This window comes from Pipistrellus hanaki, assembly GCF_964339955.1.
Source record: "Pipistrellus hanaki genome assembly, chromosome: 17".
NCBI classification, from domain to species: Eukaryota; Metazoa; Chordata; class Mammalia; order Chiroptera; family Vespertilionidae; genus Pipistrellus; species Pipistrellus hanaki.
In genome coordinates this window covers 7201721-7226798 of record NC_140519.1, presented here as the reverse complement: position 1 = coordinate 7226798, position 25078 = coordinate 7201721, and the positions used below count along the sequence as shown (strand labels likewise).

At 37.7% G+C, this 25078-nt stretch overlaps 1 protein-coding gene across 1 annotated transcript in view; it reads left to right on the top strand.

Moving 5' to 3' along the window:
• ZC2HC1A (zinc finger C2HC-type containing 1A) overlaps positions 1–25078 on the top strand; it is a 51757-nt gene that overhangs the window by 25963 nt on the left and 716 nt on the right. Inside the window, exons 6-9 of the mRNA XM_084864935.1 lie at positions 907–1006; positions 1833–1932; positions 9130–9246; positions 12616–12723. Coding sequence (XP_084721061.1) covers positions 907–1006; positions 1833–1932; positions 9130–9246; positions 12616–12723 — 425 coding nt within the window. The remainder of the gene's footprint in view (positions 1–906; positions 1007–1832; positions 1933–9129; positions 9247–12615; positions 12724–25078) is intronic.

The following is a 25078-nucleotide window of genomic DNA, read 5'->3' as shown; positions in this document are numbered from 1 at the left end:
GAAGGAAGGTCCTGGCCAGCCCTGATCACTGGCCAGGCCTAGGGACCCTACCTGTGCATGAATTTTGTGCACCGGGCCTCTAGTCACCTTATAGTGAAGCATTGGCTGGCACTGAGGTGGCCTGAGTTTTCATTTCCGTTCTGTTGTTCAGTTGGGGTGTAACCCTGGGCAAGTGCATTTCTTTATGTCAGGTTAGGTGATTGATAAGATAGTTTTGTATTTAGTAAATGAGCAAAATTTGGCTCATAAGAGACAGTGAAATAAAATTAATAGTGATATCCCTTGAGAGAGTGGAGCACAAATAAAAATAACATAAGCTGATGTGCCTTGTTCTTTCTTAACCCACATCCCATCCCTCTGATGTGGTCTGGTGAGGATGGGAAGCCAGACTTGGCTCTCTCTCCACATTGGGGCATCCGAAGGCAGCTCTTGTAAACCTGTCTGGGTTGATATGTAATCTTAGGCATGTGATCAGTAAATGTGGCTGGATTATACATATGAAATATAAAACCACACCCAGGGACATGCTATATCCTGACCTTTAAAAGTCACTCCACCCAGTGAGAAGCATTAGGTGTCCAAGTTTTTCTGTTAACATTTGCTTGGTGTTTAGAATCTAACATCGAGGAAATATTTCCCACTAAACATTTCCCCTATGAACTGGGAAAGTTGCTTTCTGTTTATTTTAGAAATGGAACATCGTAGCCAAACTTTCAGTCCGCCAGTTTTGAGAAGGGACATTTTGGGAAACCTCTCTCTGAGGTGACACTAATCTGCACTTTCTCACTTTGGGCAAACGTAATGAATAAAAGGATTGCTCATTGAAGGGAATGAAATACTAGCTGTGAAACAGTAGTTTACAATTGATATTAAAAATGATGAAATAATTTATGTTCATTATTTTAGTATAAGCCGCCTGCTCTCAAAAAGACAAATTCTCCTGGGACCCTGGCAGCGGGATCGTCACGATTACCACAGCCAAGTGGCAGCAGCAAGACTGTTGTAGGTAATGAGCCATGAGAGAATTCGTTTCCTTTCTTGTTATTGTTTACAGTGTTAGTAGAGAAGGAAATGAAGACAATATCTTATTCGGATCATTAGAACAGATTTATAATTAATTAAGAGATAGGGTAAAAATAAAGTAACTTTCAATAGCTTCTACTTTAGGTGTTTATTGTCTTAGCTTCAATGAATATCCTTGATGTTGTTAATGATATAGGATTTGTTCAGAGTAGACAACCAAGTTCTTTTCTTTTTTTTCTTTCTTCTTAATATATTTTATTGATTTTTTTGCAAAGAGGAAGAGAGAGGGATAGAGAGTAAGAAACATCGATCAATGAGAGAGAATCATCGATCAGCTGCCTCTTGCACACCCCCTACTGGGGATGTGCCTGCAACCAAGGTACATGTCCTTGACTGGAATCGAACCTGGGACCTTTCAGTCCGCAGGCTGATGCTCTATCCATTGAGCCAAATCGGTTTTGGCAACCAAGTTCTTTTTTTGATTCTGTGACTATTTTTTCCTCATTTCAACCTATACTGCTCTGAACCTGACAGTTGTCCTTAATATACAAATGTTTAATGGTTAGAAGACAATATTGACCACTGAAGTGTACTTTTATTTGTATGTAAATTATAAAAAGTATGGAAATTAGAAATGAAGGATACTAGATGTTCCCTGGAAATTTCATTTTTTAAAGAAAAATAATTCTTAGTTGATAACAAGTTTAGATTTATTACCAGTAATCCATTATTTTCCTTGTCAGATGCTAATTTATGTGATTTTTTTCCCCCCCAGAGTTTCATTAAAACTAATACCTTTCTATTGTAAGGTGTCTCTTCAGGTAAAGTGTCTTCAGTTAGCAGCTCACTGGGAAACAAACTTCAGACCTTATCTCCCTCGCATAAAGGGATAGCAGCCCCTCATGCAGGGTAGGTTGACATTGAACCTAATTCATTAATGACATATATGTATAAATACTAAGGTGTTTAGATAATTGGCTTTTTCATTAACCTTAATTTTTTTTCTAAGTTCACTTGTCTGTTAATATTGCTGCTCAGGACTGCACTCATTGCTGGCAAGGCTCTAAATTAGTATACTCCCATTGGAAGGAAATCTGCCTAACATTTATCAAGAAGTTTGAATACTTTTAAAATATTCCTATATTTGATTGAATAATTTTACTCGGGGAATCTAGCTAAGGAAATAATTTGAAATACGAAAGATTTTTGTAATAATCATGATTTAGTAAGAATTATGTATCAGGCACTGTGCTAGACATTTTACACACATTTTTATTAAAATCACCCTACTGCTGTGTCATGAGAGGGCCCGAGAAGGAAAGTAATTTGTTCAAAGCTGCACAGCTGTTAAAAGTTAGAAGCAGGGTACAGATCAGGGTCTCTTTATCTCTAAACATTGGTCTCTCCATGTTTTTATTACCATGTAAAAAATATAAAACCACCTAAATGTGTATAGCTTTGTTTGAAGAGCAGATGTTTTAAGTTAACAAAGGGATGTTATGCAACCATAAACAAATATATGTATCTTAATAAGCCGATTCTGCTATAACATGAGTGAAATGTAATATACAAACTCCATGTTTGCTATGATAGAAAGTAGAAAAATAGATGTAGACAAAAAAAGACCAAATATGCTGAAATAGTAAAAATGGTTGATTCTTTTTATTTTATTTAATACTAAATACTTCTTATTTTTCTACAGTTTTATAAACATGATTTTCAGTAAAGTAGCATAAGTAAGCTTGAACAATTATGTTCTTGGGGGAAATTATTGATAACACTAGAGATTTTAATTAGTTTTAATTCAGAGTTCTGATTCAGGCCTGGCAGTCCACTAACCTCACTTTCTTCCATTTTGATGTCAGAAATTTAAGGATTACCATGTGTTCATTAGAATGCAGGGTGATGTCTATATCTTTAGAAATGCTGATAAGGTTGATAGAGGAAATATAGCCCATATTACTTTCAGATATAGGTTATCACTTTAGTTTTTATGTAGGAAATATACTAGCATATCAGGGTAAATATAAAGTGAGAATAATTGCCTTTTGTGTTCTAATTTGGATTATGTAGAAAGTGCAAGAACTAAAAGGAATTTAACTTCTTTTGTAGGAAAAGAAGAACAATATACTAACATCTGATTAGTTAAATGTTTTTTCCTTTTTGTTGTGCTTCCAAAAAGAAGAGACATGCTATCCTTAAGAAAGAGAGAGGTTATCAGTAGAACAGGTGGTTGAAAAGTAAAAGGTTCTCAGCTTCCAGTGATAACACTGATTTTTTTTCTTGCTTCTCTACTGACAAATCAAGTATAGACATAGTCATATGTGTTTAATAAATAAAGTATAGACATAGCTATATGTGTTTTAATTTACAAAGCCTTTCTAACCACATCACAAAGAATTACCTTCCATGTTAGTTTATAGTTTTTTTTTGTTTTGTTTTTTGTTTTAAATATATTCTATTGATTTTTTACAGAGAGGAAGAGAAAGGGAGAGAGAGTTAGAAACATCGATGAGAGAGAATCATCGATCAGCTGCCTCCTGCACACCCCCTCTTGGGGATGTGCCCGCAACCAAAGCACATGCCCTTAACTGGAATCGAACCTGGGACCCTTCAGACTGCAGGCCAACGCTCTATCCACTGAGCCAAACTGGCCTCAGTATAGTTTTTGTTTCTAGTATTATTTGTAGTTTCGTTTGAATGTGATTATGAATTAAAAGCTGGTATTTTCAGGACCTCTCCTGTCATGCTGGTAATTTAATCATTTGGCAATAGTGAGTTGCACTGACACCCTGTATTCTTAAATAGGGCGAGTGAAGCTGACTGGTATAATCGAAAGGGACGCTGACTTTGAATTAGAGAACGAGGCTTCTGGGCCCAACTTTGCCACTAAATAGCATTATGCCTTTGCCTTTGTGCCTATCTCCTTTCTGTCTCACTCGGACCTCACCTGTGACTCGGCTTAGATCATGACAACTGACCTAAGAAAATCTCATCAGCATTTACATCATCCCTTGGAGAAAATGTTTTACTGACAAGCAAAGATTGTGAGCACACATTTTATGTTATGTACTGCTTATAATATGACGAAGAATTAACATTTCTGGTCCTCTCACATCATATTAAACTGTCAAACATAATTATTCAAATCCCAATTGTCCATTTATATATGATCCTTACATGTTACAGGAGTGCCTTTAGATACTGGGAAGAGAGCTGTGGTGTTTGCTTCTGGCTAATATATTACTACATGAACTGGAACATAACCAACCGTATCACATATATTTCACATATATTTCATATCTATATATATCACATATATATCACATATATTTCCATGGCTGTTGTTGAGTGGCAGGCTTCATTCCTCTTTTAGAATTATTGAGGTACGATCTATTCGTGCCAGAGTATAACCTTTGATCACAGCCCTGTGTGTCTGCATTGCTTGCAGTTATAACCACAAAGTATTGGATAATGCCTGGCATTTAGGCACACACGTTTTTGACAAGTAAATAAAAAAAGTTACGAATTCATAAATTAGATCCCTCATTTGTCAACATGTTGGCACATCACAGAATCATGGTGCCGGTTCTGATGGAATAATGACATAAAGTTTGTATGGCAACTATTATTTCCAGTGACACAGGTGATTCAGGACAGAGTTAAAGTAATTAAGACACCTGGCTAGCTGAAATGTTTAAGAAATTAGGCATCTTCTGAGGTTAGTAAAATAGTTTCAGTGACTTGGAATTATTTTAAGCCTATGTATATACAAAGTTTGCTCTGTTCAGCTTTTTATGGATACCAATGATCTGTAATATTTAGCATATATTTGAGTCAAACCACAGACAAATTCTGTTTGCTAATTAACTTCTCAACAACCTGTTGATCAACCAGTTTTAACAGTTTTTTTAAGCAAAGCATACACCCAAAAGAAAATTTTCCCTAATCTAGAATTTGAGAAGTATTATGAAATGCAGAGCTTCAAAATAAATATTGCCACATTTGAATCCTGTCACAGAGTTCATAGTTTTGCCTTGAGAACTGTGTTTTCTTAATGGTTAATTACCAGCTTAAATAGATGTCTATCTGATAATTTTCAGTAGCTAAAATATCAAATTTCAAAGCTTTACTTCTGTTACTGAGAAAAGCAGAAATTTACCCTGAAACAACAGAATGCGTGTAAGGAACATTTCTTAATACAAAAGTTGAATTTGGATTTTCATACTTTATATTGACAATAGTAAGAAATAATGCCTAGTTTTTAAGTACATTTGCATTGCCTTCCTGCTCCGATGGCACAGTGGAGCACTTGTGGGAGAGACTGTCTAACCCGCAAAGCCTAACTACTGGCTGCTACCTTTTGCAGGAAAAGTTGGCCACCCCCTACCTTAGAATAAGTAAATGATTGTAGGTAGTAGATATTTATAATTTGAAGGTTAGAATTAGTAAATGATTGTAGGCATTAGATATTTATAATTTGAAGATAGGTCTTTTTAAGTATTCTTCATTTACACCCAAAGATGGAACTGTTTTTTTTTTTTTTTTTTTTTAAGTCAGTAGGGCTCTCCAGGAACTTTGGCTATAGATTAGGATTCTGTATATCAAACACAAAACTTTTTTAACCTTTATTAATCCAACACTTTTTGATGGTTGAATAGAAAGAACAGTGAGGGATTGAAAATATACTTTCATATCAATTCTGACTAAATCTAGATGCCAATTTAAGGACATGTCATATGAGATTGAAATCCTGTGTTAAGTTACATGATCAGATTGCCAAAATGTCTGCTGTGTGGGAGTGCTTCGTTCGCTTCAAAATCCTCCTTTGTTTTCCTTAGCAGCAGCAAGACTGCTTTTACTGCCGAATGGATTTGTTTATTCCTGCCTTAATTTCTTGCAGACCTTGGCTGTAAGATAATTGCCATTAGTGAACTGGAGCCTTTAAACGAAAATGGCATTGAAGCACTCTAAAAACATTCAGATTGTTAGTTCCATAGTGGGTTACTATCAGATGATTGAAATTATATTCCTCAAACTTTGTAAATAATTAAAAAATATATCATAAAGTAGATTTGTCATTGTATTTTCCCAACATTTATTAAGTCTCCAAGTCACCTCAGAAATAGATGATGTATAAATTCAATATGAAAATCAGCAAAGGTGCATTTTTTTTTTTCATAACTTGAAACATCTAAGGCTCTTAAGATCAAGGGAAAACATGTAATAGATACAGACTTACTGCTTTCTATACTCATATTATTCACTGTCTTAACAGATGGTTTGCAAGACCAGGAAAGACAGAGAAAACTTCCACCAAAGAACAATCAGTTGGATTGAAGTCTTTAAATTCCCTTTGGTAATATCACCACTTTTTCAAAGATTTTTATTTCTTTTCAAATTCCCTTTATCTTGTTGCTTCTTTAACATCTCCAGTGCTACTGGAGGTAGAGGCACAGAAATAGGAGGTTTGATAGAAAAGGGAATAAGAGTAAGGAAGTGTTTACACCAAAATAAATATGAAGATGGTACATGAGAAATGTCTATTATATCCTAGATCTGGGTACATTAGGGAAATATTTAAGTATTTGAAAGTTTTTTTATAAACTAATATTTAAAAAATTTATTAATTATCCCAATATTGACTTTTATCACATAGTATTTAAAAATATATGTGTAAGTAAGATTTTATATGTACACTAGAGGCCCATGCACAAAATTCGTGCAAGAGCAGGCCTGCCTTCCCTCGGCTGCTGGCACCAGCTTCCCTCTGGCACCCGGGACCTGGGCTTCCCTCGCAGCCTGGCTTCATCTGGAAGGTTATCCAGAAGCACCTTCAGCATATTACGCTTTTATTATTATAGATATTTATATATAATTATTGTAAATATAAATTACATATAACATATTTGTATGTATACATATATAGGTAATATTTTGATTATATTATTGAAATTTATAAATTTAGTTTTTGTCTGGTTATACCTTAATATGAACATAGTGTAAAGTAGCAAATTATAGCAGAACGTAAGTTTACATGATTTTTTGTTTAAGACTAACACATTTAGCCTAAGTAACATTTTAATTGTGTGTTTATGTATACACACACACACACACACACACACACACACAAACATATTGATCTACTTATTTATCGACATATATATATGTCGATAAATAAGTAGATCAATTGAGTTGAATTTATAACAGGTATATGACATGATAAATCATCATGGGAACCTGCATTTCCATTAGGCAATCATATATGAAAAAGTGGTGATATTATCAAAAGGAATTTAAAGACTTCAATCCAACTGATTGCTCTTAAAAATACTGGCCATCATCTTATATGTGGAATATTTCCATTAATTACCTCTAGATTTTTATTATATTTTATACCTCTCCTTCCTGAAATTGAACTTGGTTATATCATATGTAAGAGCTGAGTAGTTTTTATAATAGAGGAATCTGACTTAAAAATGCAATTTAAATTTTTCTACATTTTAATATTTATAACTTTATTCTGAGAAAGAAAATAAAATATTTTATTCCTTATTCTAAATTCAGACACAGTTTGTTAAAATAACAGAACACTAATGTTTTGATAATTGTTAAAACAATTCAAAGAAAATTCTGATTTGTTAGTTTAAATTCTAAATAGGCAACTTTTCCAATCTTTCACAAATAAAATAAACCTTCAAAGTTAATCTCCAATATTTTAGAAATTTTGTTTAATATATATTTAATGAAGGCATTTTTTTAAAAAAAAACTTAAAATGTTTTAAGTAATGTAAACATCACCACCTGTAGAGTATTAATATCAGAGTATTAATATTTTTCCTAAGTACAGGATAGTAAAAGAACATAAAAATTGATAAAATATGTCCCTCCTTAGAGACCCTTATAATCTAGAAAAATGAAGAGATTATTATTTTTTTTTCAGACACAAAACTCTATAAGAACAAGCATCAAATCTCTCTTACCATGATATCCCCAGAATGTAGCACAGTGCCTGACACATATAGGTGCTCAGGATTTGTACTGTCAGTGAATATATGGAAGAATGAATGAGCAAACAAGCATTCCTTAAATAGAGTGCACTTTTAAAGTTAATAAGCAGTGAGGTGTTATTCAGTGGGCATTTAAGGTAGTTCTCCTAATTTCATAATTTCCCCTGTTCCCTACTATGATGCAGATTGGTTGATGATAGTACACTATTCGGTTATTTGGTTGATGTAAAACAATGAAATATCTACAAACCAGCAATTCCTCTACTGCCTTCTAGATGGGGACCCTTCGCATTTCTGGCATGGCCACTTTTTTCTTTAAAAAAAATGTATATATATTATTTAAGAAAGGAAGAGAGAGATAGAAACATCATTGATCAGCCACCTCCTACTGGGGATAGAGCTGTAACCTGGTTCATAGATTAACGCTCAACCACTGAGCCACATTGGCCAGGCCACTTTACGTTTTCACATGTCATTATTCAATTACTACCCCCTGTTTTCACATAGGATCATTTTTACTTTTCTCTGGCTAAATTAAGACTGTCATTCTTTGTTAGAAAGTCAAGTTGGATAAAGATATACATATTTATTTGATTTCTTAGTTTATATTTATAATTTTTAAATTTGTAATTTATAAAATAAAATAGTAAAGAAGAAAACAAGAGAGAGGTTCTATAAATTTAGGGAAGGTAAAAAGTGAGGTTATTTGGGAGCGCCATAAGAATAAGCATCAGATCTGTCTTATTTATTAGAATAATAACTTTCAGTTATTGTCTAACTTCACAAATTTTACTTGAAACAGTTGTTGTCTTAATCGTCTTCATTAATTTCATTGCCCTGCTGTGCACAAATGTGGCATTTCTTTGGCTAGTCATCAAAACTGGCAAGGTGGCCTGCATGGTCAGAATTTTAATATCTACTCATGGGCATTGTATGATCTTATCTGAAGATGTCACATTAATCCCTACCTGGCAGTCAGATAACTAAGAACTAGGGGGTTGGATTCTGATGAACCAGAATAATGCCTTTAAAAAATTTATATAAAGAAACAAACATAGCAATCTCCTTATGGGTACACCTTTATATATTTTAATAGTAAAATGGACAAGTTAGGCCCTCCACTTCGAACTGGAAGACATGTGCAAAGGTTGTATGACAGTGACACAAAATCAGACAGTGCCATCAAAAGACATGAGTTATTACCCATTTACAAGTAAGTATTTGTAACTCAGTTTGGTTAATCTACTTCAGATATTTCCTTAAAAGCTTTTTATACTGATTACTGTAAACTTGTATATACCTATACTTAAAAAAAATCTTATTTTAATGATTTTTAAGCCACAGAGTGCTAAATATAGGACTTTAAACAGCTTGATTTTTGGTGAACATTTCTATTGTTCTAAAGCTGTTTTTAGAGCATTCATTTTATTCCATTACTTTTTAATTTATAGAGGTTGAAAAAGCAGTTACCTTCAGTAGTTATTTTTTTGTAGGAGTAATATTTTTGAAAAGAAGAATATAGGGAATATTATGCCATGTATATAATAAATTACTAGATTATCTTTGAGTTAAATATGTGTTGAATTGTTATAAAAAGGCAGAAAAATGATTTATCGTTTTATTTTTCAAATATATTTTTATTGATTTCAGAGAGGAATGGAGAGGGAGAGAGAAATAGAAACATCAACCATGAGAGAGAATATTGATTGGCTGCCTCCTGCACACCCTCTACTGGGGATCGAGCCTGCAATCAGGCATGTACCTTTGGCTAGAATTGAACCCAGGACCTTTCAGTCCACAAACTGATGCTCTATCCACTGAGCCAAACCAGCTAAGGCCTGAAAAAACTAATTTTAGAGAACATTTCCTTTAGGGACCTCAGTCTTTTTGTTAGATGTTTATGAATTTCACATAAAACAGGAAAAGGATGTGAAAGTCACTTTGAAACTCTTCCACATAGCCTTCAAGGGTTACTATCGATAGTTTGGGCTCCGATACAAGTCTAGCCCTCTCACTTTAACATTATGAAATTAGGGCCTAATAAATTACTCATTAAAGTTGAAAAATATGTTATTAGATAGGGTTCACTTAGGTAACTTTTAAACCAAGGTCTACTATCATATATTCTCTTACCAGGTATGAAAAGTAATACATTTAGATATACAATGAAATAAAGATGGAGGATGTCTTGAAGATATTAGCAGCCAGCAGCCTTGAGTTACCTTTAAGCAGTTAATGATAAACCCTAGAAGGAAGAATCTGCCCTAAACCAGTTTTCTTCCTACTACTGCTATCTGTAGGCGCTGAAGCAGATCTTGAAGAAACACTGACTAGCTAGATTGAGTGCAATTCCAAAATTAAACCTTCCTTCATAACTGCTGGAAGTGGATATAGCTGGCTGATTTGACCATGTGAGGCTGGGCAACATGTGTCAAGTGCTGATCGAGATAGTTCTTCCCAGAATCTGAGGATGGTTCTTAACATTCAGATTCTGCCTTTCAGATGTTACCAGAAATACATGATTGGCATTTAATATGGCGGTTATTATTTATAATCTTATTTTTTCTCTAATTTTTTCCTAATTATTTAAATAACTTTAAATCATTGATATGGTGAACTTGTGTGTGTGAGTGTGTGTGTGTTCTTGTGCGTGTGCTTGTGCGTGTGCTCGCAGGAGTGGATTTGTATTACCTGTATATCTCATGCACACATTATATGGAAGTGATAGAATTTTTTACAAGACTTGTTTCCAGAGCCAAAGTATAAAAAATGCGTCCTTTTTATTTCTCTTACGACTCCCACTGGAGGAATTGCCATTTATTGGCAATGATTTTTTAGAAATTAAATTCCTAAAAAGGCACAGTAGCAGTTCTGCAGCATCCCTAGAGGGGCAATCTAATAGCAGAGTAGAATACACCTCATAGATGGACTTGCAGTGACTATTTGAGGGCCATATGATGTCATTGATGTCATCTGTGTACCAAGGTGAAAAGTGATTTTTGTTGAAGTTTAGAAATAATTTAAAGTAACTATTCAAAGCAGCTTCTCTCTGAATGACAACATTGCATATTAAACATAAGTTTTGTAATACCTAAATTCAAGTTAATCATGTAATCATTGTGCAAATCATTTAATTTCTCTGCCTATGAATTTCTTCAACTTTAAAATGGGAATAATTGAAGATTTTTGTAAAGATTAAATAAAGTTACATATGTATTGTATTTAGCATGTAGTGTTCTTTGAGAAATAGTAGATGTATTACCTACATTATTTTCATGGTAGCTATTTGAAATTTTAGGAAATTCTCTTCAACTTTACTATATAGGTAGACAAGGAAGAATTTTAGCCAAAGTTTAAGAACTTTCTATCTAAAGGAAATTTGAAAAGCATCCTGCTTGTTTATATAACAATGCCTATCTCTGAAATGAAAAGATTCGGTAAATCTCTAAAGAGGGGGCGGGAACTAATACTTTACTGAACATCTAGCCGCTGCTTCAGCAATGCACTGGGCTGTGCCACTTTGGTAAGTTACTTAGCCACTCTTTGCCTAAGTTGTCACATTTGTAAAGTGCAGTTATTAATTCTACCTACAGCATAGGGGTATTCTGAGGATTAAATACATTTAATAAAGTACAATATATATAAATACACTTATTTATAAGAAGATAATTAGAAATATGGCAATAGAAATACAGTACGCACCATTACATAAATGTGAATTTGTAGTAGCAGCAATAGCCATAGTAATAATAATAGTATTATCAGCAGTAGCATTGCTAAATGCTCATATAAATTGCAGTTTATGTCATGTAACATCCAATAAGATAAATGAGGATGATGCCATTTTGGTCTCCGAGAGGTTGACCACCTTAGCAAAGTTGGTTGTAGCAGTTGGGATTTGAATACAGATTCATCTGCATCCCAGAGCCTGTCCTTTCACCATTAACTGTCATACGATCTCTAATTTTCCTTGGATCCCTGAAGTCTCAGAAGGGCGTCAGGGATGTCCTAACCAAAATTTTCTCACTACTGACTGTGATAGCCCAGACTGTGTAGTTAGTGAAGTTAAGTTTTTAAAGGGAAAATTCAATTAACCCATTTATTTGAGTAGATATTTCTCACAATGGACTTTCATAAATTGAATATTACTTTTTAAAATAGCTAGCTAATGTTTAAAGTGGTTAGCTATTTATTTTTTAATTACATCTCATATGCTTAACATATTACATAACAATTATTTGTAGGCATTTAACAAACCGCATTTTTATTTTAAGGGAACTGTCAATATTAAACTGTAGATAACTTGGAGATTTTCAGAATGATTAACTTAAACATTTCATGTAAAGCATATATACATATTTTAATTGATTTTATAGATAATCAAGAGAATGTTAGTAAATTCAGAATGCTTTGTTTTATCATTAGTTTTAACTACCATTGTTTTGCATTTTAAAATAATTTTAATCTTTTGATTTAACCTGTCTACAGTTTCTCATTATTTTTCTAATCATGCAAATAGCAATTTGAGAAATAAATAATTATTATTCAATATTTTTTCATTGCCACGTTTTTCCCTTTCTAGCACTAACATCAAACCTCGAAATTCCACACCACCTAATTTGGCACGAAATCCTGCCTCAGGTGTCCTTACAAGCAAGAGAAAAACATATGGTGAGAGTTACATAGCCAGGTATGTTTAGCTCTGGTATTTTAATAACCAAAATAAAAATGAAATAAGTGTGATTTTCCAAGGACCATATACAAAAATATGTATCAGGCTTTGATAGAAAATCTGATTTTTCCTTTGCTTTTTATTTAATCTGGCTTTTAATTTATATGCTAAAGAAATAGTTGGACATAAATAATATTGACCTATATTTGTAGTTAGAATTATTGTTATAAATGCTCAAGAATAGTTTATTTGGTTCCACTGGATTAATTGGTGTTTTTCATGTCTTTGTCTTTAACTGCAACATGGTTATTTTTTATCTCCACAAAGTGAATATAGACTCTTTGAACCACTGCTATTATAATTTTTAGCAGCATTTTAATACATGTAAACTCCTCTGCTGAGGTTGTGATTATTCATGTACTTCCCTTTCTAACCTGTCCCAATTATAGATATTTTCTTTGTCTTAATTATAGATTTTTTTAATAGACATCCCAACTTATTCCAGAAAATTTTAGGGCAAAGTACATAAAGGTACCATAAAAGAAAGGTACTGAGCTCTCAGAAAAGTAAGGGGCAAAAATATAAAGGAAGTTCTAAGAAATTCTTAACTAGAAAAATAACTTTGGTTTGGTAGCTCAGAGCCTGTATAAAGAAGGCAAATTATCTGGTGTGAAATGCTCTTTATCCAGGCTTTCTGGTTCTCACAGGTAAATAAACGTAAGCACACAGTTTTGACTTACAAGACATACAGAGAAATCCCAAATTGTACAAACTAGCAATCAATCACTAGTGAGGAAAAAATTAATAAGTATACGTACCTATTATTTGAATATTGAAATCATCAATCATTGACTTATAAAATAAGCCTGCTTAAAGTATGTAAAGGAATAAGAGAGGGCATTGGAATTATTAACAGTGACAATATACTGTCACATAGTGAACATCTGTGCAAAAGAACTAAATATTGATAGAACTCAATAAAGACTCAAAAGATGGTTTAAATTGTAGATAAGTCACAATGAAAGAAGAGAGAAGTGAATTAGAGGATAGATTTAAAGACATTTTCTTGGGACAAATACAATGCCAAAGAAAACATTTAAAATTTCAATATTTACTAAAAGAGATCGGGATTCTAAGATGCTGCAGAGTAGCTGGAGGCTCCATCTACTTGCTCCCAACCCCACACTGGATTTGTGGATAGACTGCTGAGTGTTCAGCTTGAAAGTCAGCTGAGTGCAGCTGATCTGAAGGATTGCAGGCAGGGAACGGACAGGAGAAAGGACAGGAGACACAGAGGGTGAGCCAACTTGTGCGCCTGCGTGGCGGGGAAGCCTGAGGAAAAGTGTAGCTTTGGAGCCTCTGGCCCCTGGGAGGGTGGGTTTCCAGCCCCATACAGGATTCCCCAATCCAGAGCACCAGAGGAGGGAAGGGGAGCCTGTCTAGCACCAGGCAGTGGGAGTCAGTGGGGATTCGGTTTACCTGGGAATTACAGATCGCACCACCCCAGACAAAGAGTGATTTCTTTATTACGACACCAGCCGGGGGAGTCCACTCAGATCTGTGTCTATGGGAGGGGCCATGTGGCCAAGACCTGGGCCAGCAGAGGTACACCCAGAAGTGAATGTGAGGAGCCCTTGATTCAGGGAAGAACTGTCGGGAGAGAGCCAGAAGAGGGCTGGACAGTGTGGCGTGGCAAAGAGAATTGATCTAGCCCAACTCAAGCTGACAGGCAGTCACATCCCCCCAACCTGCAGAGCAGCTGGGTGTTCCCCATCCTGGAAATCTGCACCGCTGTTCTATGGCTAGGTCTGATGGCACCGAGGATTCGGACATTGGGCCTGGTAGGAACATGGGTGGAGGCCCCAACCAGTGGGGCCAGATGTGCTGAAAGATTGGAGTGCCAAGCTGGGTTGATTTTATTCTATTTTATTTTATGCCCTCCTACTTGGTGTGGTGGGGCAGGGTGCCAGGGAGCCAGGCATAGATGAGTTATTGTGACCTTGTCTCTGGGGTGAGTTCAGCCAGTGCAGACCTTGGAAGGAGAGGAAGTGTCTGTCCCAGCCCTACATACTGTGGGCACCAACCCCAATGTAAGTCTATTTAAACCAGCCTGGCCAGGTCCAGGATACCCCACAGAGCCAGTTGTATGGGGGAAGGGAGAGCAGCTGTGAACAGAGACATTCAAGGTGCGAGACCAGAGGCAGACTCAGCCTCTGGGCTATGGAGCCTCCACCCATGGGACTTCTTGGAGCTCCATCCTGCTAGGCTTCAGTCAGATTGCTGAGGGCCAGGAAGGTTCAGCGACTGGGATTAACTTGTACCACAGAACTTTCTGAGAGGCCCTGGACTGGAACACCAAGAGGCCAGATTTGGACAGCATCAGAGCAAAATCCCACAGGACTGTGAATCATAGCAGTACTAATGCATGGAAATAAGCATGAAGAAGCAGCAAAAATGGGGAATTAAAGAAACAAGCCCCAAATGAAAGAACAGTAGGAATCTCCAGGAAAAGAGCTAAATGAAATGGAGGCAAGCGATTTATTACAAAGAGTTCAAAGTAATGGTTTTAAGAATGCTTAACAATGTGGAAATGGACATAGAAACCAAGAGGCCAGATTTGGACAGCATCAGAGCAAAATCCCACAGGATTTTGAAGAACAACTAGCTGGAAATGAAGAAACATAGCTGAAATAAAAATACACTGGAAAGAATACACAATAGATTAAAGGACATGGAGGATTAAATCAGTGAATCAGAAGACAAGGTAGAAAAAAAATCAGCAGTAAAAAGAAAAAAATAATTAAAAAGCGCAAGGCTAGTTTATGGGAACTTTAAGACAACATGAAATGTAGCACTCACACCTCAGGGGTAACCCGAGAGAGTAAAGAAAGTGAGCAAGGGACAGACAACCTGTTTGGAGAAATAATGACAGAAACCTAGTGGAACCTGGTGAAGGTAAAAGCCACACAGGTTCCAAAGCACACAGAGACCCACAGCAAGACACATCATAATTAGCATGGCAAACGTTAAGACAAAGAGAGAAATCTTAAGGGCAGCAAGAGACAGTTATCTATAAGGACCTTGCATAAAGTTGTCAGCTGGTTTCTCAACAGAAATATTTTAGGTGAGAAAGGAGGAGGAGGGGATAGAGGAGAAGGTCTGGAGGAAAAGCGGGGAAGGATAGAAAGAGGAACATGGGCATAAGGAACAAAAATGGCAATAAATAATAATAACCATAAATGTAAACAGGTTAAATACTCCAAAATACTTGGGTGGCTGAATGGATAAAGCATGACCTATAGATTGATACACTGTCTACAAGAGACCCACCTCAGAACAAAGACTTACACAGAATGAAAGTGAAGGCATGAAAAACTTATGCAAATGGAAATGAAATAAGAAAAAAGCTGGGATAGGAATACTTATATCTAACGCAGTCCCTAGCGGCTGCTGGTGGCTGACTGGTACTCTCCCTTCCCCTGGCCGCCACTGCCAGCTAAGGCCTCCCTCCCTTCCCCTGGTCGGCCCCACTGCCTGGTTGAACTCCTGGACCACCTCCTGGTTGAATGGACAATTTGCATACTACATTTTTATTATATAGGATAATAGACTTTAAAATAAAGGCTATGTTGAGAGACAATGAAGGTCACTATATAATACTAAAGGAAAAATACAGAATACAATCCAACAACAGGATATAACCTTATATACACCCAATATAGGAGCACCTAAATACGTTTAAAAAACCTCTTAAAGGACTCTTAGGAGAGATTGATAGCAATCCAGTCATATTAGGGGACTTTAACACCCCACAGGGTAGATCTTCCAGACAAAAAATCAGTAAGGAAATAGCGACTTTACACACTAGATAAGGTGGATTTAGTTGATATTTATAGGACTTTTCACCCCAAAGCAGCAGAATATTCATTCTTTTCAAGTGCACATGGAACATTCTCAAAGATAGACCACATGATAGGAGACAAAATAAGTCTCAACAAGTCCAAGAAGATTGAAATCATAACCAAGCATCTTCTTGGATCACAATGGCATGAAACTGTAAATCACTACAGTAAAAACACTCAAAAACATTCAAATACATGGAAACAAAATAGCATGGTATTAACAATGAATGGGTTACCAATGAGTTCAAGGAAGAAATAAAAAAGTTATTGGTAACAAATGAAAATGAACATATAACAACTCAAAATCTATGGGACACAGGGAAAGTAGTCCTGAGAGGGAAGTTCATAGCATTACAAGACTAACTCAAACAAGAAAAATCTTCCATAAACAATCTTACCCTATAATCTATACATATAAAAGGGTAATATGCTAATTAGGCCAGGAGACCTTCTGGATGTCCTTCTGGCCAAGGCCATGGTAGCGGAGCCGAGGCAGAGGTGGTTAGGGGTGATCAGGCTAGGAGGGGAGAGCAGTTGAGGGTGAGCAGGTCGGCAGGAGGGATCAGGCTTAAATCGGCAGTTGAAAATCCCCTTAGAGGTCCCAGATTGGAGAGGGTACAGGCCATGCACCCTCCACCATGCACAAATTTCATGCACTGGGCTACTAGTTAAAAAAATAATTAGAAAAAGAATAAGACAATCCCAGAGTAAGTAGAAGGAAATAATAAATATCAGAGCAGAAATAAATGGTATAGAAACTAAAAAAATAACATCCCTACAAATAGATCAGTGTAACCAAGGGCTGGTTCGTTAAAATGGTAAACAAAATTGGTGAATCTTTAGCCAGTCTCATCAAGAAACAATGGGAGAGGTCCCCAATAAATCAGAAATGAGAGAGGTGAAGTAACTACTGACATCACGGAAATGCAAAGAATTGTAAGAAAATACTATGAACAACTATATGTCAACAAACTGTACAATCTGGACAAATGGACAAATTCCTAGAAATATACAATCTTCTATAAGTCAGGAAGGATCAGAAGACCTAAATAGGCAACTAGTGAAATTGAAGCAGTAATAATAATAATAATAATAAAAAACTCCTAGCAAACAAGAGTCCTAACCCGGATGGCTTCACAGGCAAGTTTTACCAAACATTCAAAGAATAGCACCTATTTCCTCAAACTATTCCAAAAAATTCAAGGGGAAGGAAGACTTCCAAGCTTTTGTTTTTGATGCCAGCATTATTATAATTCCCAAACTAGATAAAGACACTACAAAAAAAAAAAAAAATTACCAAGCTAATATCCCTGATGAACAAAGATGCTAAAACCCTTAACAAAATATTAGCAAACAGGATCCAGCAATATATTATCTTAGGGTTTATCTTGGCGATGCATGGCTGATGATACAGTATTCACAAATTGATTAATGTGATAGATCACATAAACAAATGAAGGATAACAGTCACATGATCATATCAATAGATGCAGAAAAAGCATTGGACAAAGTCCAGCACCCATTTATGATAAAAACTCAGCAAATTGGGAATTTAGGGATCATAGCTCAACATAATAAAGACCATATATGATAAACCTACAGCCAATCATTTTTCTTTTTTTTTTAAAATGTCATAAGTTTTTTTAAAAAAAAATATCTTTATTGATTTCAGAGAGAAGTGGGAGAGAGAGAGAGAGAGAAACATCAATGATAAGGGAGAGAATCATTAATTATCTGCCTCTTACATGTACCCTCTTGGGGATTGAGCCACAATCTGGGTATGTGCCCTGACCAGGGAATTGATCCGTGGCCTCCTGTTTCATAGGTCGATGTTCAGACACTGAGCACACTGGCTGGGCAACATTATTTTCAATGGACGGAAACCAAAAGCATTTCCCTTAAGATTGGGAAGAAGAGAGGAATGTCTGTTTTCATACTCCTATACAATATAGTACTGGCATTCCTAGCCACAGCAATCTGACAAGAAGAAAAAATAAAGGCATCCAAATTGGAAAGGAGGAACTATTATTATGTTATTATTCATAGAAATTTGATATTTTTTGATGTACATAGAACACTTTAAAGACTCCACCAAAAAACTATTAGGTTTAATAAATGAATTTGGCAAAGCAGCAGGATACAAAATTAACATCCAGAAACTCATGACATTTTTATACATCAAAAATGAGCTCTCAGAAAGGGAAACTAAACAATTTCATATACCATTGCAACAACAAAAAGAAACCTAGGAATAAACTTAGCCAAGGAGGTAAAAGACCTGTAGTGAAAAAAGAAATAGAGGAGGATACAAACAAGTGGAAGCATGTACTCTGTTCAGGAATAGGAAGAGTAAACATTATTAAAATGTCCATACTACCAAAAGTAGTATGCGAAGCTGCAGGCAGCCAGGGCCTGTGCCACTCCACTCATCCCCGCCATGCTGTGCCTACTGCCGCCACTGCTTGGTAAGCTTGCTGAGTGGCACTCCCGCTGTAAAAGTGCACTGACCACCAGCAGCTCCTGCGTTGTCTGCCTCCTGGTGGTAAGTGCCCATCATAGCGACCGGTCAATTGGTTGTTTAGTTTTTCGGTCGCTTTGGCTTTTATATATATAGATGGGACTATGTCAAAGTAAAAAGCTTCTGCACAGCCAAAGAAACTGTCAACAAAGAGAAAAGGGAATCCGAAGGAACCAAGATGGCGGCCTAGGTAAGTGCCTAAGCTGCCGCCTCGCACAACAATTTCAAAATAACAACTAAAAGACAGAATGGACATCATCCAAAACCACAGGAAAACTGGCTGAGCAGGAAATTTACAACTAGAAAGAAGGAGAGAGGCTCATGGATCGGATCAGGAGCCGCAAAGTGCTGAGGTAGGGAGACGCTCACACAAAGAGGAAGGGCGGCCGAGTGCCTGGCTGGCGGGAGGGGAAAGGAAGCCCCCGACTGCCCTGAACCCCAGATCCAACTGCACTGAACCCCAGCCCTGGCTGAAACCCTGTGGACCCAGGCTCATGCGGGTGGAGTTTGGACTGTAGAGAAAGGCACACGGAGTCTCAGAGGCTGGGAGACATGGGAGAGCCAGGAGCTGCGGCACGTGAGCAAGTGTGTGTAGAGAGGTCTGACCAGATTGGGAGATGCAGAAGAGCCAGGAGCCACAGAGCGTGAGTGAGTGTGCGCAGAGAGGTCTGACTGCTGCAGCCTCTCCATAGAGGAAGGAGTGAGAAGTTCCTAACTGCACTGAATCCCCAGTTCTGACTGCATTGAGCACTGAAACCCAGTTCAGGGCGAGCCCCTGGGGCATCCACGCTCTTACACGGGGAATCTGGACTGTCAGGCAGAAACTCAGGGGATCCATGGAAGACAGAGGCCTGAGGCATGTGCACAAGGGCAGGACTGACAGGAAGCCAAGACTGGCAGCTCAGCCCTGAGACTCCGCCCCATCCAAGCTGAGCTCAGAGCCTTTTGCAATTTTGCAAGTCTGATCCTATAAGGCTGCCTCCAATACAGAAGGTATCCTGGTGTAGACACAGTTGATACTCACATCCAATAGGCCTGTAGGTCAATTTCTCTCAGTGATACTAACAACAAGCAAGACCTAACTACAACAAGGCTGTACACGCAGTACACAAAGGGGAGCACCAAGAGTGTCTCTCTCAGGTAACTGGGGAAGCTGACCCACTGGACCATATAGGACACCAAGCACACAAAGCCACCCTACCAACTCAGGGAAGCAGTGAAAATGCCAAGACAAGGAAAAGAGATCTCAAACAAAAGAAATGGAGGAGAACAAAAGACTGGATATAGAGTTCAAAACCACGGTTATAAGTTTTTTCAAGAATTTCCTAGAAAAGGCTGATAAATTTAATGAGACCCTTGAGGATATGAAAAAGGACCAACTATAAATTAAACATACACTGACTGAAATAAAAAATATTATACAGAGACCCAACAGCAGACTAGAGGAACGCAAGAATCAAGTCAAAGATTTGGAATACAAAGAGGCAAAGGACACTCTTCTGGAGAAGCAAGAAGAGAAGAGAATCCAGAAAGTTTAAGATACAGTGGTGCCTCACACAACGAACTTAATTCGTTCCAGGAGCAAGCTTGTTATGCAAAAAGTTCGTTATGTGAAACGCGTTTTCCCATAACAATACATGTTAAAAAAAATAATTCGTTCTGTAGCATAAAATATGCTAAGATGACATAAAAAAATATGCTAAGATGACATATTTTTATTTAGATACATCTAAAAACATAAATTTTTTTTAAAAAAACACACATTTTTTAAATTTTAAGACAGACTAAGTAGAGTCTACCGAATCTTGCACATCTTCATCCATTTTCTGCTTTTTGGCCGATGGTTTCATGAAAAACCTGTCCAAAGTTCGCTGTGCGAGGCGTTCGTTATGCGAGGCACCACTGTAGTTTAAGAAGCCTCTGGGACAACTTCAAGCTACCAACATCAGAATTATGGGGGTGCCAGAAGAAGAGAGAGAAAAGGATATTGAAAATCTATTTGAAGAAATAATATCAGAAAACTTCCCCCACCTGGTGAAAGAAATAGACTTATAAGTCCAGGAAGCTCACAGAACCCCAAACAAAAGGAATCCAAAGAGGACCACACCAAGACACATAATAATTAAAATGCCAAGGGCAAAAGACAAAGAGAGAATCTTATAAGCAACAAGAGAAAAACGGTTATCTATAAGGGAGCACCCATACGACTATCAGCTGATTTTTCAACAGAAACTATGCAAGCCAGATGGGAGTGGCAAGAAATATTCAAATTGATGAATAGCAAGAACCTACAACCAAAATTACTCTATCCAGCAAAGTTATCATTTAGAATTGAAGGGCAGATAAAGAGCTTCACAGATAAGAAAAAGCTAAAGGAGTTCATCACCACCAAACCAGTATTAATATGAAATGCTGAAGGTATTCTTTAAGAAGAGGAAAGAAGAAGGAAAAGGTAAAGATAAAAATTATGATCAATAAATACATATATATCAACAAGTGAATCTATAAAGTGAATTAAAAATCTGAGGAACAGAATAAACTGGTGAATATAATAGAATCTGGGGCAAAAAAAGGGAGTGGATTGATAATTATTAGAGGGAAAGGAGTGTGGGGGTGCAGGAAGAGTCTGGATTAAAATTGTACACCTATGGATGAGGACAATGCGGGGGTGGGTGGGGAGGTAAGGGCAGAGGGTAGGGTGGGAACCTGGTGGAAGAGAACTATGGGGGGGAAAGGAGAAACAATTGTAATAATCTGAGCAATGAAGATTTATTTAATTAAAAAAAAAAGAAAAGGGAACCCACTGTATGAGTGAACATTTTTGCCAGTGATACAGTTGATAAAAAGTTAATTTTAAAAATCTATAAAAAATTTATACAACTCAACACCAGGAAGGCAAACAACCAATTAAAAAATCCAATGGACTGCCGTGCCAGCATGGCTCAGTGATTGAGTCTTAACCCATGAAACAGGAGTTCATGGTTCAATCCCCAGTCAGGGTACATACCTGGATTGCTTGCTCAATCCCCAGTGTGGGGTGTGCAGGAGGCAGCCAATCAATGATTCTCTCTCATCATTGGACCGGAATAGACACTTCTCCAATGAGGACATACCGTTGGCCAATAGACATGTGAAAAAAATGTTCAATGTCACTATTCATCAGAGAGATATCAATTAAAAGTACACTATGGTATCACCTCACACCTGCCAGAATAGCTGCCATCAATAAATCAACAAACATCAAGTACTGGTGAGAATGTGGAGGGAAAGGAACCCTAATATACTGCTGGTTGGAATGCAGACTGGGGTAGCCTCTGTGGAAAACAGTTTGGATTCTCCTCAAAAAAGTTAAAAATGTAATTACCATTTGACCTAGCAATCCCACTTCTGGGAATATATTCTAAGAAACCCCAAAACACCAATCAAAGAATACATGCACCCCTATGTTCTTAGCAGCTTTATTTACAACTAGGGGCCCAGTGCATAAATTCGTGCACCTTGAAAGGAACTGCGGCCCCTCTTCCAGCTCCCCTGCCTGGCCCCTCCTGCCATGGCTCCCGGCTCCCTGTCTGCCGGCAGCCCCAGTCCCACTGCTGCAGCTCCCACGTGCTCATGGTGCCAGCCCCACTCACACCTGCTGATGGCATGGAGCAATTGGGGCTGCTGCCAGCAGCCGGTGCATTGGGGCCAGTGCCATCAGCGGGTGTGAGTGGCAGCTGCTGCCCGATCGCCCTTCAGGATCAGGGGGAGGTGGAGAAGCCCTCAGGGGTGATAGGGGCCAGCAGCCACCACTTGCACCTGCTGACAGTGCCGAGCAATTGGGGCTGGCATCAGACGCCAGCAGAGGGTGCGAGTGGCAGCTCTAGTGCTGGCATGGATGCAAGCAGGGCTGGCACTGGCAGCAGGTGCAAGCATAGGGTGGGACCGTCGTGTGCAGGAGCAAAGAATTTTCAGTAGCCACCAGAGGCTTGCCCCAATGACAGCAACCGGTGCCCCACCTTAGTCTGGCATCCTCACTCACCTGCTCCACCATCTCAACGCAACCGACGCTCACCATCTTCCGTGCTCACCCCCTGGTGGTCAGTGCATGTAAAAGTGACCAGTGATTTGGTTGTTCTGCTGTTCTCTCTATTTGCATATACTGCATTCCAACCAGCAGTATATTAGATAGCTAGCTAAGATCTGTAAACAGCCTAAGTGCCCATCAGCAGATGAGTGGATAAAAATGCTGTGGTACATACATTCCATGGAATACTATGCAGCTGTTAAAAAAGGATCTCTTACCCTTTGTGACAGCATGGAGTGACCTGGAGAGTATTATGCTAAGTAAATTAAGTCTATCAGGAACAGATAAGTATCACATGATCCCACTTATTTGTAGAATCAATGAACAAAATAAGTTCAGAGACAAGGATGCATGGAACTGACTGATAGATCTCAGACGGGAGGGTGATGAGGGGGACTGGGAACAACATGTATGTATGTATGTATGTATGTATGCATAGTCAGTGGACACATACAATAGGCCTGGGGTGGGGCGGGCATTTGGTAGAGTGGGCTGAGGGGGTAAATGGGGAACACCTGTCTGTAATACTGTCAATAGTAAAAAAATCTGAGCTGCACTACGGCCATTTCAAACCATTCTAAATGGATGCTAGAGTTTTCCAAAAGCAGCAAAACTCCTTGATTCATGAACATTAATCAACTATGTTTTAGTGCATACACCACATAAATACAGGGCTTGGGACACAAAACTCTTCGAAAGGCAGTAACAACAGTGATTGAGAGAACTAAAAAAATTACTTCCTGGGCACTGATCAGATTAAGAAGAGGATATGAAAGCAGGAAATTGTATTTAATGTATAAATTCCTTTGAACAGATATTACTAAAACAGACCATTTCACATTGCAAATTTAGAACCCTGCTACCCTTATTTAATTGAAGAGAGTAGATAGGATGAGAAAGAAGAGAGGGAAAAGGAAAAAGTAACTTTGGTAAAGATAGCAGGCAGGGATTAAAAAAATACAGCATAGGGAATGTAATCAATAATCTATAATAATAAAAGCATAATACGCTAATTAGACCAGACAGCTGAACGTCTTTCAGGATGTTCTTCCGGACAAAGCTGCAGCAGCTGCAAGGCCGAGGGCAGGCAGCCACGGCTGGGTGATGAGGGCGGCGCCTTCCCCTGAGCAGCCTGGTCGTCTCCTGCAGAGGGAGGCCAGACTGCAGCTTAGGCCTACTCCTCCAGGAGATGGGGAGTGGGCCTAAGCGGTCGGTAGGATATCCCCTTAGGGTTCCTGGACCGTGAGAGGGGGCAGGCCGGGCTGTGGGCCCGCCCCCTTCCCCAGTCCATGAATTTTTGTGCACTGGGCCTCTAGTAGTGTAATAATTATGGTGTCAGATGGGTAGTAGACTTAGTGGGATGATCACTTTGTAAATTACATCAATGTCTAACCACTATGTTGTGCACATGAAACTAATATATTATTGTATGTTAAATGTAACTGAAAATGAAATAAAAATTTAAGAAGATAGGAAGGAAATAAAAATTTGACATTGTGATTATACAGATTTAGAAATGTAAAAGCAAAAAGCAGAAGGAAGGTCAAAATATGTTTTTATTCTTTTCCATGCATCAGTAAATAACAGCTGGGTGCATTCCAAAGACTAGAACCTTCATTATTAGTGATAAAATTCACAACAAAGAGTTTGTTTCTTCAGAGATGAGGTTGTTTTTCAGAGAGTAGATCGGAATGAAAGTAGAGTTCTAAAAACAAACTTATGCTGTCTGGCAAATGGGATACCTTAGATACATAATTCAAATAAAGAAATCTGTAATTCTAAAAAATAAAATAGTGTTTCTTAATCTGAACCAGAAGTGAGATGAAGCCAGCATGTTAGTCAGCTTACTGTGAGCCCTAGTTCCGGCGTTGAAAAGAGCTGATGTGA